Raw genomic sequence first — 15,112 nt, forward strand, 5'->3', positions numbered from 1 at the left:
GCGACCCTAAAAAGGACAGAATGTTCACGCATAGTGCCTGTTTTTTTCTCGTCAGAATTGCAATGTTGCCCATCACAGAGCCGCATCTCCTCGCAGCAGATCTTTGTTTGTGTGTGCTGTCAACTGCATCTGGGCATTTTGTGTTGATTTCTCAAAGCAATCAAAAGTTATGGCATTTGGAACCAAAGGTAGCCTTTTTATCAAAAGTCCAAAAAATCTCTCCAAATAAGTCATAAGTGTTTTACTGAACATAAGAACTATTTAAATAAACACCTCAATAAAAATGAAAAAATTATTTAAGGGGTATTGAAATCACTTTTGAATGTGCGTTCTCTTTTCACTTTTGCATTTGCGGTCATATGTATTCTATAGAGAGTGACAGTACATAAGATATTTGTCAGTGACACTCAGGATCTGTTGCGCACCAAATCCTTCGTCAGTCATCTCTTTTCTTGACTCTCTTCACCTGATAAGTGAAATCTGACTCCTGCTGTGACTCTGCATGGAGCAGAGTAGACACTTAAGTTTTTAATTGTAGCGTCTGGTGTCCAACTGAATAAATAGTTTTTATTTCTATAAAAAAGCAAAAGAATTAAATATTGAAGACTGCTGACATTAACATTGAACAGGGACTGAAGTCTTCAAGTTTCAAAAAGAATGCAAATGCAACATAGAAGCATCATAAAAGTGTCCCATGCAATGTATTCCAAGCCTTCTGATTTCAGACAATATCTTTGTGCAGGAAACAGACTAAAATGTGCCTCCATACCATATCCAATGACAATCTTCCCTTGAAGTTGTTAACGGCTGCGACAGAGTCATGGCTTGGAACTCGAGAACCAGATTGTAGCAATGTTAAAGGATCAGGGAAGGAGGCGGTGGGAGGTGGGAACCAGCAAACTTTCAACAACTTAATTATCTTAAAATAAACACAAAACGAAAGTAAAGCAGCAGCCCCTCATGGACGACTGCTGCATATAAACATAATAAAACATAAAACACAACGTTAATAGTCCAGGCCTGGTCCTCTCTCATCCTTCACTGTCGTCACTCCTCTTTTTATCTATCTATAGCTCCTCCATGAGGCACTCGCTCATGGAGGAGCTATGCACACTGGCCTCGCTCCGTTCCCACTGCTCTTGGCCCCGCACTGCTTGCAGCTCAGATCTGCTGTATTCATGAGTGAACCAAAAACATCATTAGCAAAATATGAACATAAAACTTTCTCAGAAAAGTAGCCAACGCTATGAGCAAACATCTTTCCACTAACGTTAATACGTCTTTAATAATTTTCTCAAACTGCTGTTCTCAAACTGCTGTTTTTAAAATGTTTCAGAAAACCCAGAGAACATTTCAAAAGTAACATTTGCAAAAAAAAAAAAAAAGTAAAAAAAAAAAAAACTTTTGTTCCCTTTCGTAAAGGGAACTCCCGCTGCATCGATACTCGATACTTTGGGGAATGCCCTCGGCATGACGCGTCTGAAGTCTGTAATGGAACTATTCCAATCTTGATTGGTGCTCGTCACTCGTGACGTTGCATCTGACGGTGATCCGGAAGCTATAAAAGGACAACGGAACATAGCCGTATCAGCTTTCTGTCTTCAGCAAGCGTTCTGTGTGACTGTATTGTCTTATTTGGTGTTGTTTGTCTATCTCAATATATATATGGCGAATATAGAGAAACGACTCAGGCGGTGTGCGTCCCCTTGCTCGCGCTATCTGAGCGAGGGTGACACGCACTCGTTTTGTGTTGTTTGTCTGGGAGTGGAGCATGCACGGGCAGTGCTTGAGGGCGCTGTCTGTGCAAACTGTTTTCAGCTATCTATGAGAGAGCTCCGCTCCCGTTTGAGCTTGTTCGATCAATCAGATCAGGCTCGCGTTTCCAGTGCATCAGGTCCCGCGTCTGTTGAGGCAGCGCGCCGCTTGTATGCATGGGATTCGCACGTGGAGCTGGCAGATAACACTGAGACGGTTGCGACCCTTTCTCAGTGTTTATTAACCAGCTCCACTGGTCTCGCGCACGGTTCGGAAGCCCGCGCTGCGTGTGTTAAAGACACAGCGTTTGATTTATCTGGCTCCGAGGGGTTAGATATTATCAACACTGAATCACATAGATATGGGGATTCGCCACCCCATATTCCCGTTATTGAGGAATTGCTGGAGGTTGTGACCAGGGCAGTGGTTAAATTAAATGTTGAATGGCCATATAATAAGCAGGAAGCGACTAAGAAAAATAAAATGGATGAGCGCTTCCTGCAGACCCAGTCACAATCTTTGTGTCAGAGCCTTCCCTTTTTCACTGATCTTCATACTGAGGTATCGAGATCGTGGGAAAATCCATGTTCATCTCAATTATTTTCCCCCCATGTATATATTTACTCATCTATTAGGGAATCTAATGAGAATGGTTATGGGGTGATGCCTCGGGTTGAGGAATATTTTGCGAAATATTTTCTCCCCGACGTTACGTCACCCCTGATAGCTCAGACACTTCCCTCCAAATCTCGTACATCGAATTTGTTAGGGAAAGCTTATATGGCGGTGGGTCGAGCCGGTGCATGCCTACACACGATGGGGTTATTACAGGCATACCAGGCTGACCTCCTCAAAGAGGTGGATGATAACTGGGAGGTCTCACTCAACGGTATTACTGAATTTCGTAGAGTAGCTGACTTATCTCTCCGTATTATTAAGGAGACGGCTCGTGCTATTGGTCGTTCTATGGCAGCAATAGTCGTCACAGAGAGACATTTATGGCTTAATCGCTTGGGGATCGAGGAGAAAGACAGGGCTTTCCTTCTCGATGCCCCCCTTTCACCTTCTGGCCTCTTTGGCGACGCGGCAAGAACCGTTGTCGAAAGGTTTCAGGAGGCAGAGCGACATTCAGCTATCCCCAGTTGTCAATCTAGGTCTCATGGGGTTGCTGCCAGGGGGCAGCCTCATGGGACAGCCGCCAGTTCCTCATATTTTGAGAAGGTTTCCTCTCGTGCCCCCCCGTATAAGGCTTGGGGCCAGAAGAGACATTCTCGTATGAAGCCCTTTATAGCGAGGACAGGTCTGAGGACTGTCTCTCGGGCTAAGATGGCTTCAACTAAGAGGTCTTGTCGTAACACGCAGAACCTTATGGCCGTTCCCCCAGGAAAGCGAGTACAGGAGTCTCGCCCCCTTATACAGCCCTTAGGAAATCGATGTTTACTTCCCGCCGCCCATGGCGCTTCGGGACACATCGGCTTCCAGCGAACACAATTCGCAGTATCTGCCCGGAAACGTTGCGGCCCTGTCGAGTTCGCTGCCTCTCAGGAGGTCTGTAGAGAGCATATTTCGGTTAGTCCCTGCCAGTTAGCTGCTTCAGGTCACCGAAACCATTTGAACATTTTTAGCCAAGGCCAGTCTCGAGGGACTGGTCCCCATAATAGCATATTTAGACACCCCGAGGGGTCTTCAAAATATAGCCTGGAGGGTCCTGCTTACAGTGCAGTTAATATACAAATATTATCTACTAAGGGTGGTTCACATGTCTGCCAGCCCCGAGCAGGGTTGGTTCTTGGAACAAGAAGTCTAGTCTCTCTTAACAAAGGAAACCTCAAGGTGGGCTCTTCCTCGGTTTCGGGAGCCCGGGTTCTACAGCCGGTACTTCATAGTTCCTGTGAGGGAAGGGGAGTAAGGCCTTGTTTCGGATCTCAGGGTAATGGATCAACCTCCGAGGGGGTTCAGATTCAAGATTCCGACTGTCAGTCAGACCAGCTCCGAGGACTGGTCTGTCGTGATAGATCCACAAGGTCCTTAACTCCTCATTCCCTTCTAACCCCATCACGGGAAGTTTCCGAGATCTGCTTTTGGGGGAAAAGCACATCAGTTCCGGATTCTTCCATTCGGCCTAGTATTGTATCCCCGCACCTCCTCGGAATGAATGGTCACTGTCCTAGCTCCATGGAGTCTTCAGGGCATCCTCATTCCTGTCCATTGACTACTAGAGCAGACGGTTCAACACCGAGGTGTTGTTCCGAGTCTCGTGAGGTGCTCGGGAATATGGCTCAGAGTATAGGAAAAATCACCATTGCCTCTTCAGAGAAACCGATTCCTGGGGGCGGTGTAGGTTATAGTCATGATGCAGGCACAATTGTCTCCAGCTCAGACACTCATCTTCCTTACCATAGTCATGTATATCAAGCTAGGCCAGGCCACCACTACGTGACCTTATCAAAGAGTGGGCTCGCTGGCAGCAGTGTTCAACATACTATTCTTTGGCCTGCTGTACATGGGGGCCCTGTAGTAGTGGCTCAGGACCAATGGGTTTTCCCCGAGAGGGAACCCACTCCGCATGACCAGAGTTACGCGCACATGCCCTCGTTTTCTGATCATGGGGAGGAAGTTATGGTTCCTGCTCCTAGTACCTGTGTTGGAAACACAGGGTCTGAGGAAACTTCAGAGAGACCATTAGGTTCTATTTTTGACAGACACTATGTCGGTGGTCTCTCTGATCAAGGAGGGGGCAGTCATCCTGTCGAGGCAGGGGCTGCAGCCCGGGGATTTCGAACTCCACCCCAAGTTGGCTTTAGCCGGGATGGAGGTCGGTTTGTCAGAGGTGCTCCTGTTTCCCCTTCATGTGGACGGCCACCTTCTGCGCCACCTCTCCCATGCTCTTCCAGCTCTGCTGGGTCTGGATATCATGATACAGACATGATTGAGGCCATGTCTGTGTATACTTTCCCCGATTGTTCTGCCCCCGGGGGTTCTAGAGTACAAGAGGGTTCAGCAGTACGGGATCAGCTTACTCTTAGTGGCCCTGTACTGACAGGCCCAAATATGGCTTCCAAAAATCTGGGCCCTTCTGGCAGGCCTTCCGCGGTGAATCCGGATCAGGATGGTCCTCCCTCTTCAGCCCAAGGTCATGATATTTCACCCTTGGCTGTAGCCCAGGAAGCTACTGGATTGGCCCCTGAGGGGGACCAATTCATAAATTCTGGTCTCTCAACCGAGGTTGTTGAGACCATTCTAAACTCTAGAGCCCCCTCCACGAGGAAACTTTATGCATTTAAATGGAAAATTTTTATTTTATGGTGCAGAGAACATCAGTTGGACCCAGTTAACTGCCCAGTGGCTTCAGTACTGGAGTTCCTCCAGAATCGTTTCTCTGACGGGCTCTCCCCGTCCACGCTTAAGGTCTATGTGGCGGCTATATCAGCCTTCCACACGCCTTTAGGGGTGGGCACGCTGGGGACACACCCACTCATAATTCGTTTCCTTCGTGGAGCCAGGAGGATGAGGCCTGCTATCCAGCCTAGGGTCCCCACGTGGGACCTGGCAGTGGTCCTCGAAGGTTTATCCCTGGCACCCTTCGAACCCCTGGATAAGGTGTCTGAGAAATTTTTATCCTTTAACGTAGCCTTCCTGCTCGCTATTACTTCCCTGAAACGAGTTGGCGACCTGCAGGCGCTATCTGTGGCTCCCTCTTGCCTCGAGTTCTCTCCTGGCAGAGTGAGAGCCATTCTCCACCCTAGACCTGGCTACGTGCCTAAGGTGCCCACGAATGTGGCACGGTCTATAATCCTTCCGGCCTTTCATCCTCCACCGCATGTGTCGGCTGATCAAGCTAAATTACACTTGTTATGCCCGGTCCGAGCTCTTGAGGCCTATGTACATAGGACCTCGGGCTGGAGGAAGTCGGACCAGCTGTTTGTGTGTTTTGGGTTATCCAAGAAGGGCTCCCCGGTCTCCAAACAGACTATTAGCAAGTGGATAGTAGAGGCTATTTCTTCAGCTTACGAGGTGCGCAATCTGCCTTCACCTCTCCTGATAAAAGCTCACTCAACCAGAGGAGTGGCATCCTCTAGAGCCTTGCTAGCAGGGGTTTCTCTTCAAGAGGTCTGTGATGCCGCTGGCTGGGCCTCCCCACACACCTTCATCAAACATTACAGTCTGGATCTGTCCTCTACACCAGGTTCACAAGTTCTCATGTCTTGAGTGTGCCAGATTGCTTCACACCAGGGCAGGGTCTCTCAGTGTGGCGGCGTGGGTATTCGTTCCCCAAAGTATCGAGTATCGATGCAGCGGGAGTTCCCTTTACGAAAGGGAACGTCTCGGGTTACGTATGTAACCCTCGTTCCCTGAGTAGGGAACGAGACGCTGCATCTCTCGGCCTCACTTTTCGTGCTCCTGAGAACGACTTGCTTCGACCCTTTAAAAGCTGATACGGCTATGTTCCGTTGTCCTTTTATAGCTTCCGGATCACCGTCACATGCAACGTCACGAGTGACGAGCACCAATCAAGATTGGAATAGTTCCATTACAGACTTCAGACGCGTCATGCCGAGGGCATTCCCCAAAGTATCGAGTATCGATGCAGCGTCTCGTTCCCTACTCAGGGAACGAGGGTTACATACGTAACCCGAGACGTTTTGAAAGTTCAGAAAACTGATGTTTTCATGATGACCATGTATTTGCTATCTGGGTTGACTTGAAACATAGTTTGACCTACATGACAACGACAGTTTTATACTGTTGAACCAGCATGGTTCAAATGACGAATGTGCGACAGTGTTACTATTATTTCGAGAAGCAGATTAGCTAGTTAATAGCTAGTTAATTTCTCCAATGATGCATTGTACTCGTTAATCATTGAGTTACGTTGTAGTATGGAAACCTCCCCAGACCAGTTTTGGGGCTTGTTTTTATTTTTATTTTTATTTTTTTATTATAACTTATGATTGTAATTACACAGAAAAAGGTACATTTTTCTCTTTTGTGTGAAGTGAAAGAAATAATGTAATTTAAGTTTGGAACAATATAACACTCAATAAATTATTTTATTTAAATTTTTGGGTGAACTATTCCAAATTTTTGGAGTCATAAAACAGCCTGACTGTACAAGCCAGATTCTGTCTACTAGTAACACTGTTTTTTCACCAGCTAGCAACACCTAAGTAATGTCACTAAATTACCTATTGTTGGTTCGATAGCATGTGGGCCAACCCAAAAAGTACAGTTTTTTATTCTGATTTGAGTTAGGCTAGAGAAGCAAAATTATAAAATTTTTGTCAGATGTAATTGCTGATCAGGCACCGTATGCCTGCCAGGAGACATTGCCAAGACAGCCAAGAGCGTAAGGACTTGCCTTAAAGGGACTTTAGTACTGCTCCAAACTCATGCTTTTGTCCGAAGTCCAGAAGTTGACATGTTAGGCTGCTCAAACATCTTGTTTTGAAAGCACTGCAGTGTTTGCACTGTCTGGGACAATCAACCAACAAATGGTTTGAGACTTAAATTATTAAATCCCATGACTTGCACAGTGCTTATGAGTGGGTCTGCATCTATAAATCAGCTTTATAAACAACACACACACACAGCATAAGTAAGACAATTCTTTCCCTTCATGCAAGTCAGTAACCAGAGCATATTTATTCTGTTTTTACTAGGGATGCAACGAAATGAAAATTCTGGGCTGAAATTGAAACCGAAAATTCTGGATGTACTTGGCTGAAAACCGAAACCGAAAATAACTTTTTTTTCTGTAATTATTACTTTATTTATTACTTTATTTAGTATAAGTGTATTAATATGAAACTTTTTTAATCAAATTCAATAATTTTATTGAATCTGAATAAAAAAAATACAAGCCAATTCTATTTCAGCCAAAACCCGAAAATGCCATTTTCGGCGTGCATCCTTACTTTTTACGAATTTTTTGTCTTGGTATGGGCAACATTTGCAGCTTCTTTGTATCTCTATGGCAGTGGTCTGGCTCGCTGCGGTCAATGGGAAATGTAGGGTGGAAAGTGTGTGGGCCGTGCCAGCCGGAGGAAGTTGAAGGGTCCAGGTCCAGACTTGGGCACAGAGCAGAGAGGAAAGCTCTCAGTGACTCTTCTCTCAGGAAGGATGCATGTCAGGAGCAGCCTGTAAAACTTATGCGGTATGACATAAGTTAAAAGCTGCAAATGGAAGGTTTGCTCTTTTAAAGGAGTCATGACATGGATTTGTTTTTATTGTTTAATATACTACATATGCATCTGGCTGACACCTTCAGTGTTTATCAGTTCATGCATTCCTGGGAATTGAACCTATGACTGTCTTTGCCAGCATCCAGCAGAGAGTTAACAAATGATCTTCTGTTGGTGTCTGTATGTATCTTGTATGTTGTACAGACAACTCCAGCTTAAAAAAAAGAGGCATTTAGACAGCCGTGGGATGCTCATATACTGTATGTGGATGAAATGGGATGCAGATTAGGTCCAGTGTCCAGCTTTGTGAAATGAGCTTATATAATTCAACAGAAAGACTAAGGCTTTCATGTTTCTTGTACATTAATGGATAAAGCAAGCCTGGCTGCATGGAATTATGCTGGTTTCAACATGACCAAGCCATTTTATGGATTTCAGCTGCATTTTGCAGATTAGTTATTTTAATGTCGTTTAAGGAGTGAAAAGGTATTATGAAACTAATGGCTATGTTCGGGATAGCATATCACCATTGATTTTACTCCTGCTATTTCTGCAGGATCTAGTATCTATTATGCAATGCAATGCATGCACTCAGTGTGTAGCCTATATGGGCTTTTCAGTGTTTGATGCCAATTCCAATGTCTAGAAACCAGGATGACTGTTCAGTATAATCAATATAATGCTTTCGAATGGCCATAAATTGGCCAATTTATCCACTTGGCTGATAAATTGTTCTATAACTACACTATTGACCTTAAAAAATAAATATCCACAACATTTCATTCCTTCCTTGACTCATTACTATACATATATTTTTAAATACCTGAAGAGATCTATTATCTCATAAATAAATACGTTTACATTTTTAACCTGATTTTGTGTAAAAATGTTCAAAACGCTCAGCAGTTTGATCGAATAATGAGTCAGAGAATTAATAAACATTCTACATTTTTAATGAAACTTTATTATTTATCACATGGAAGGGCAGGTCGAGCGCATTGCATTATGGCCAAGGTGTACTTTGTTTTCCACAATCTGCCCCATTTTCAAAGACAAAAGTTGAATATGTAAATATGTGCTGCACACTATAAACCCAAATAAGTTGGCAAAACTCTAAATTTTTGAGGCAAATGATTGCCTTACATTTTTTAAGTTAAGAAATTCAAAGTTTAAGCAAGCATAACTGCCAGATTTTTATTTTGTACTTAGCTTAAAATATTTGAGTACACTAATTCATACATTTAACTTAAAATTGTCATGTGACATTGATGTGAATATTTTTGTTAGTATAAACTTAGCTATAACAAGCTAGTTCAATACATGCTAACTTGCTAATTTGCTTATATGTTAACAATGGCATGTTATAGCACTTGCTGTATGAGTGTAGCAATATTTTGTTTTGCAGCAAAAGATTCTTGTTCTAAAACCAAGCCACATGCACCACTTGTCACCATCATGGTAACTATAATAAAACCAACATTAACAGATTTTTTTTCTAAATTAGCATAACAAAACATTAATCACTACTAAATTTCCCACTTAACATTAATCTTGCACAAAAAACAAACAAACATTATATTACACTTAATTTTAGCATTTACTCTCCCTTTCGAGTGCCATGGGCAAAGCATGCTGGGAAATAGAAATCTCAGCAGTTTCAGTTAAACTTAAGTTCGTCTAAATTAAATAAATAATTTCATAAAACTCAAAACAGTGAAACAGTTCAGTTTACTTCAAATATATAATTTCTGTGAACTTGAAAGAAAAAGAAAGTGCTAAATACTCATAAAATTTAATTTGACTGAACAAATTAGTTTAATTTAAGTTTGTCCTACTTAAACCAATTAATTATTTTGAGTGTCAGGGTTATACGCTCTCCTTTCAAATAGCAGTTAAGAAAGCATCTGATCAAGTGAAGTTCTGTGCACAATATTAGCAGCATTGACACAATGTAGAACATTTTCATACTACAGTTATATGATGGTATGCGAATTAGAAAAAAAATTGGCTCACGATGTGGCTGTTTTGCCAGCACTGGTGATTGTTTTCCATTTTATGTGTACATCCATCTCTTCATGACATGTTGTGGACTAACAATAAATCAACAGTTCACTCTTATTTTTATTTTTGCCTTTCTTTCATGATTTCAGCTGATAGTCTTTCTGATATGTTAGTCTCTTGATAGTGTGTTTAGGTGAATTCATTGTGTTGAGTAATTGTGGGACCCTGGTCTGGAGTCAGTACACAGCTTTTCTGCCCACAGGTGACATTGGGGCAATGCCAAAAACAGTGGCCGTGAGTTTCATTGGCCCTGGCATTATGGGCAGTATTGTTTTAGATGCATTGTGTGTCGGGACCCAGCCGGGAAGCAGCTGTGTCAGATGAATTTTTTTCAGTGAGGCGTAACCCCATCCAGACCCTTCACCAAGGGGCATCTTTGATCCTCACCCATCTATTCATGTCTCCCCCTCTCTTCCTATCCACCATCTTTCATCCCCTTGTTTCTGATATCCAATTTTTCCATTTGGCCTGTTGTGAAAGGCTTCAGAAACATTTCCTCAGAGCTAGCAAACTCCCCCCTCAAAAAAAAGGGGGAAGTTTCCTGCTAGACCGAGAGACAATATCCATGAAAATATGTTAGACACAGAATGCTGGTATTAAACTGAACAGATATACAGTAGTCAACATTTGAAGTGGATCAAAAAAGTTCATCAGAGTTGTCCTAAGACAAGAACGGGTATTGTTCAAAATTCATGTATAACTTTGATGAAAGGTTTTGATCCACTTCAAATGTTGACTACTGTACTTCTCTTTTGACATTAAAAGTGTTAAAAGGTCATATTATGTCCTTGATTTTTTTCTAGAATAGGTTTTCATGCTTGAATGTTCAATAAATTATTTTTAAAATCTTATATTTCCACATATTTTACATTGTTACAGCACCTCTCTTTCCAGTCTGCAGTAACGCTCTGGGCTGCAAAAAGCTTCGTAAGCTTAAGTAGATCGTAGAACTATTTCCACCGATGGTCTCTACAATAAAGTTACCTCATAATAGTTTTGTATTCCCCTCCTTCTGAAAAGCACAATGTGCTCTGATTGGTTGGCTGGACCACTGTGATTGGTCATCCGGTTCAAGTGTATTTTGGAAACGCACTACTAATGAGATTCAACACAATATCAATGCAACTCAACCAGGCCCCGCCCCTTTTTTGTATATGTATTGTGCAGGAATCATTTAAATGATGTGACATTTTACATTCCTGCAAGAAAACTCAAGACTACAATGGAGGATTTCAGGGAGTTCAGAAACAGAGTGCACTGATATAGAGAACTCCCGCTGGAGGGACTTTGTGCTTTATAACTTTGCAGGCCTTTTTCATGCTCAAACAGAAACATTACACACTAAAGAAAGCTGAAAATTTAAAAAGCATAACGGTTCCTCTTTACGAAGATTTCTTCTGTCTGTCCTACATTTACGTTAAAATCAAAAATACCACTCGCAATGTCCTATTTCTTTATTCTAAAATTCGGTTATTATACCTTTATGCTACCCTACATGCCATGGTGTTGTTATGCGGCTATAGGGTGTTTTGGGTGGTTGCTGCACCAAATCGAAAGAGCCCACCCTTTAGTCTCTATGATCCATGTATCTTCAAAAAAACTGGTCATTTATTACATATTCGACCCTTCTCATGAACAGAAAAAATTAATCTCTTGTCGTTTTTTCTTATTTTTATTTCTTATCACACTTTGTTCGAATGCACCAAATGTAAATTAAATAAAACCGATTCGATTTGAAAATTCGATCTCTATATGTGGGCGGGAATGAAACGCCCCTTTCTGCTGATTGCTCAATGAAAGATCAAACCGTGCCGTCATCAGTTCTTCCTCAGTTCTGCTAGCCTGGGTTCCAGCCCGAACCCCGCCCACAACATTTTTGATGCGTATAAATGCGTATATGACGTGCTGTCCGAGGAGAGGGCTGTGGGCTCGGTAGCCATACTCCCCCCGTGTTCCTGGTTGTGAGAGAACAAGCCAAGACAAGAGTGAGGATTCGGGGTGGTGGAGGGATGCTGAAAAACTGTCAAGGAGTGTTAGGTAAGTTGCCAGAGTGAATATGCTTCCTCATGCTGATAGATAGGGTAACGTTAGACATGGTATTGTTTGATGACAGGTTGATATTGGATTGATTATTTGTACGTGCTCCTCCCGAACTTTGTTTATGAAACATCATGTGTAGATTCCGCCATCGCGTCTGTTATAGAAGATATCCACAGCGCATTCATTTTAAAAGAGGAACAGAGAGCCGCAACATTTTGTTGGTTGAAAATATTAATGAAGAACATGCGTCATTTACTCCGTTGCTCTGATTGGTGCAGAGTGCAGAGTTTTTTTTTTCCTGGTTCGGTTGAGACACGCCCCATAATAAAAGCCCTATGAAGCAGTAACATTCTGACTAGAATATGAGTATGACGAAGTCAGGCTACAGTTCTGCACAACAGAATAATGGTCATCCACTGCATACAGTTGTACGGATCATCAAAGCGTTTTTTGCAACTACATTGCATCTCTTTCTCATCAAACAGCCAGACTAAAGAAAGGTTTGACACAAAGCGTACTGTGACTGCAGACAAAGCTTTTTTCTGTCTGTAGTCTATGCGTACCAGAGAAATACGCTATTATACGTTATATAATTGCAAAAATGTAAATTGTATTATTATCTGTGTGTGTGTATGTATACATGTATATGTAAATGTTCCTATACATACAGTACATTCATGTAAAGCATGAATATGTATTATATATATCTATATATTACAAATTTCAACTGCCTGATTTTTCAGTCGCAAAATGCATCTATACTATCACCTAGCTCTTTATATAAAGTTAGATATAAAAGTATGTCCAGCTTTATCCTCATACATACAGAATATCTTGCGTATGGCAAGATATACTATATAGCAAATCTCAACTGTTTGATTGCTTGCATTGTCACAAAATATTATCACTTGGCTCTAATCTGCTAAATGCCACTAAAAGGCATAAAGATATAAACATCAATCATCATTAACATCATGATGATTTTGATGTAAAGCTGCTTTGAAACAATGCGGATTGTGAAAAGCACTGCGTGTACATTATGACACAAATACAACTTGACTTGACTTGACATATTCAATTATTCTTTCTCTAAAAATCCTTTAGCTTTAAAGAAGACCTGATGTAGATCCCAGAGATTCCAGAGTACACCAGAGACATATCAGTGTGAAATATTCTCAATGGGAGGGTGTTTGGTGATTCTTGATAAGAGGAAATACCTCAGAATTGGCTGTGATCACCATTTCCTGACAGGACTTCTCACCGCTCTGATTGTGTGACTATTCCACTTTGGAATGTTTATGCTTTCCTCTAAACTTAACTAGTGTCATCTAATATATCAGGTTAATTGCTCAAATTCTTGAAAAAAGAAAAATAGGATTTAACAATTTTCACTCAGAAATTGCTAGTAAATTTGAACAAATACTTGCAAAGTAACAGGAAGTAACATATTGAATAAAACATTACATTTTGGAGAAGAAAGTTAAAAACTCTTTGTTTTATGTACAACTTTGAAAAATCATTTTACTGTGTATTTTATTTGTTTTTTATTAAAATAAAATATTTTATTTGTGTGTGCAAATATTTCACTCTGTCTTTATGGATGAATTTAGATGTAACTGGTCCTACTCGCACACGCTCCGAGCTGGATTTGAACCGGCCTCACCAGCATGAGAGGCGGGAGCATTAACAAAGAGGCTAAAGACCACAGCCTCTAGCATCAGTCGCTAGTGCGCCTCTTGAGGCCAAAAAAAAAATGCTTTAAAAAAGCAAGGTTAATGAGTCCTTTCTATCTTGCAAATAGTTTTCTTTTTTAGTGTTTGGCATTTCTTCTATTTGGAGAAGAGCTGTGGTGGAGGAAGTGGAGAACAGTAGTGTGACTCATCACTGTGGGCTTGATTTCAACAGATGTTTTACAGACCTTCCCTTTGCAGGGCTAATATTCCAGGCGCTCTGCTCTGCATGCCTCCCAGCTTTAGTAATCTCCTTAGAGGGGAGCCATTGCTGAAAAACAGGGCCTGGATGTTCCTTTCTGTGTCTCTCTCTCTCTCGTCATATTGTCTTTGGCTCTAGGGTATTAGGATTCATCGCACATCTCTTGAATACCTGATTCTGGTTGTGGGTGGCGTTGAGTATTCAGATATTATGTAATGAGTGCTAATATTCCATAATTTTCCATAGCAACATACAAATGCTACTTCATATGCTAGTCTTTTTATATAAATACTCTCTATATAGATAGATAGATAGATAGATAGATAGATAGATAGATAGATAGATAGATAGATAGATAGATAGATAGATAGATAGATAGATAGATAGATAGATAGATAGATAGATAGATAGATAGATAGATCTTCTCAAAAGTTTACAATATAAAATGCTAAGTTCTGATGAAGAAAAGAAGCTCCTTTGATGTTTGATTTGATTATTAATAACATATCCCATCCTCCCCTCCTCAGTTCCCAGAATGTGGATTCTTTGGCTTGTACGATAAGATCTTGCTCTTCCGCCATGATCTGAACTCAGACAACATCCTCCAGCGGCTAATGTCGGCAGAGGATATCCATGAGGGAGATCTTATTGAGGTCGTCCTGTCTGGTGAGTTGTGCTAGCTGTGCCTTTAATAATATGCATTGTATTAGCAAAAAGTATCACTTTAAATTAACACCAGCTTTACCATTCTCATAAATTTCATGTATAACATTCGTATGTATTTCATCTATCATACACCTCCGTTCAAAAGTTTGGGATCAGCACAATGTTGTTGGTGTTGTTGTTGTTGTTATTTTCCTTAAAGAAATTAACACTTTTATTCAGCAAAAATGCAAAATAAACAGTAAAGACATTTACAATACAAAAGATTTCTGTTTCAAAATAAAAACTGTTCTTTTGAACTTTCTATTCATCAAAGATGAATTGATCTCCACAAAAAATATTAAGCAGCACAACTCTTTTCAACATTGATAATAAAAAGAAATGTTTCTTGAGCATCAAATCTGCATATTAAAATGATTTCTGAAGAATCTAGTGACACTGAAGACTGGAGTAATGATTCTGAGAATTTTTATATCTCA

The 15,112-nt window shown here is 41.3% G+C and overlaps 1 protein-coding gene across 1 annotated transcript in view; it reads left to right on the plus strand.

Moving 5' to 3' along the window:
• Positions 1 to 15,112, plus strand: part of prkd3 (protein kinase D3) — an 82,653-nt gene that overhangs the window by 27,636 nt on the left and 39,905 nt on the right. Inside the window, exon 3 of the mRNA XM_081347630.1 lies at positions 14,498 to 14,636. Within this exon, the coding sequence (XP_081203756.1) occupies positions 14,498 to 14,636 (139 nt within the window). The remainder of the gene's footprint in view (positions 1 to 14,497; positions 14,637 to 15,112) is intronic.

The sequence above is a fragment of the Scardinius erythrophthalmus genome (assembly GCF_964197995.2).
Source record: "Scardinius erythrophthalmus genome assembly, chromosome: 19".
In the NCBI taxonomy this organism is placed as follows: Eukaryota; Metazoa; Chordata; class Actinopteri; order Cypriniformes; family Leuciscidae; genus Scardinius; species Scardinius erythrophthalmus.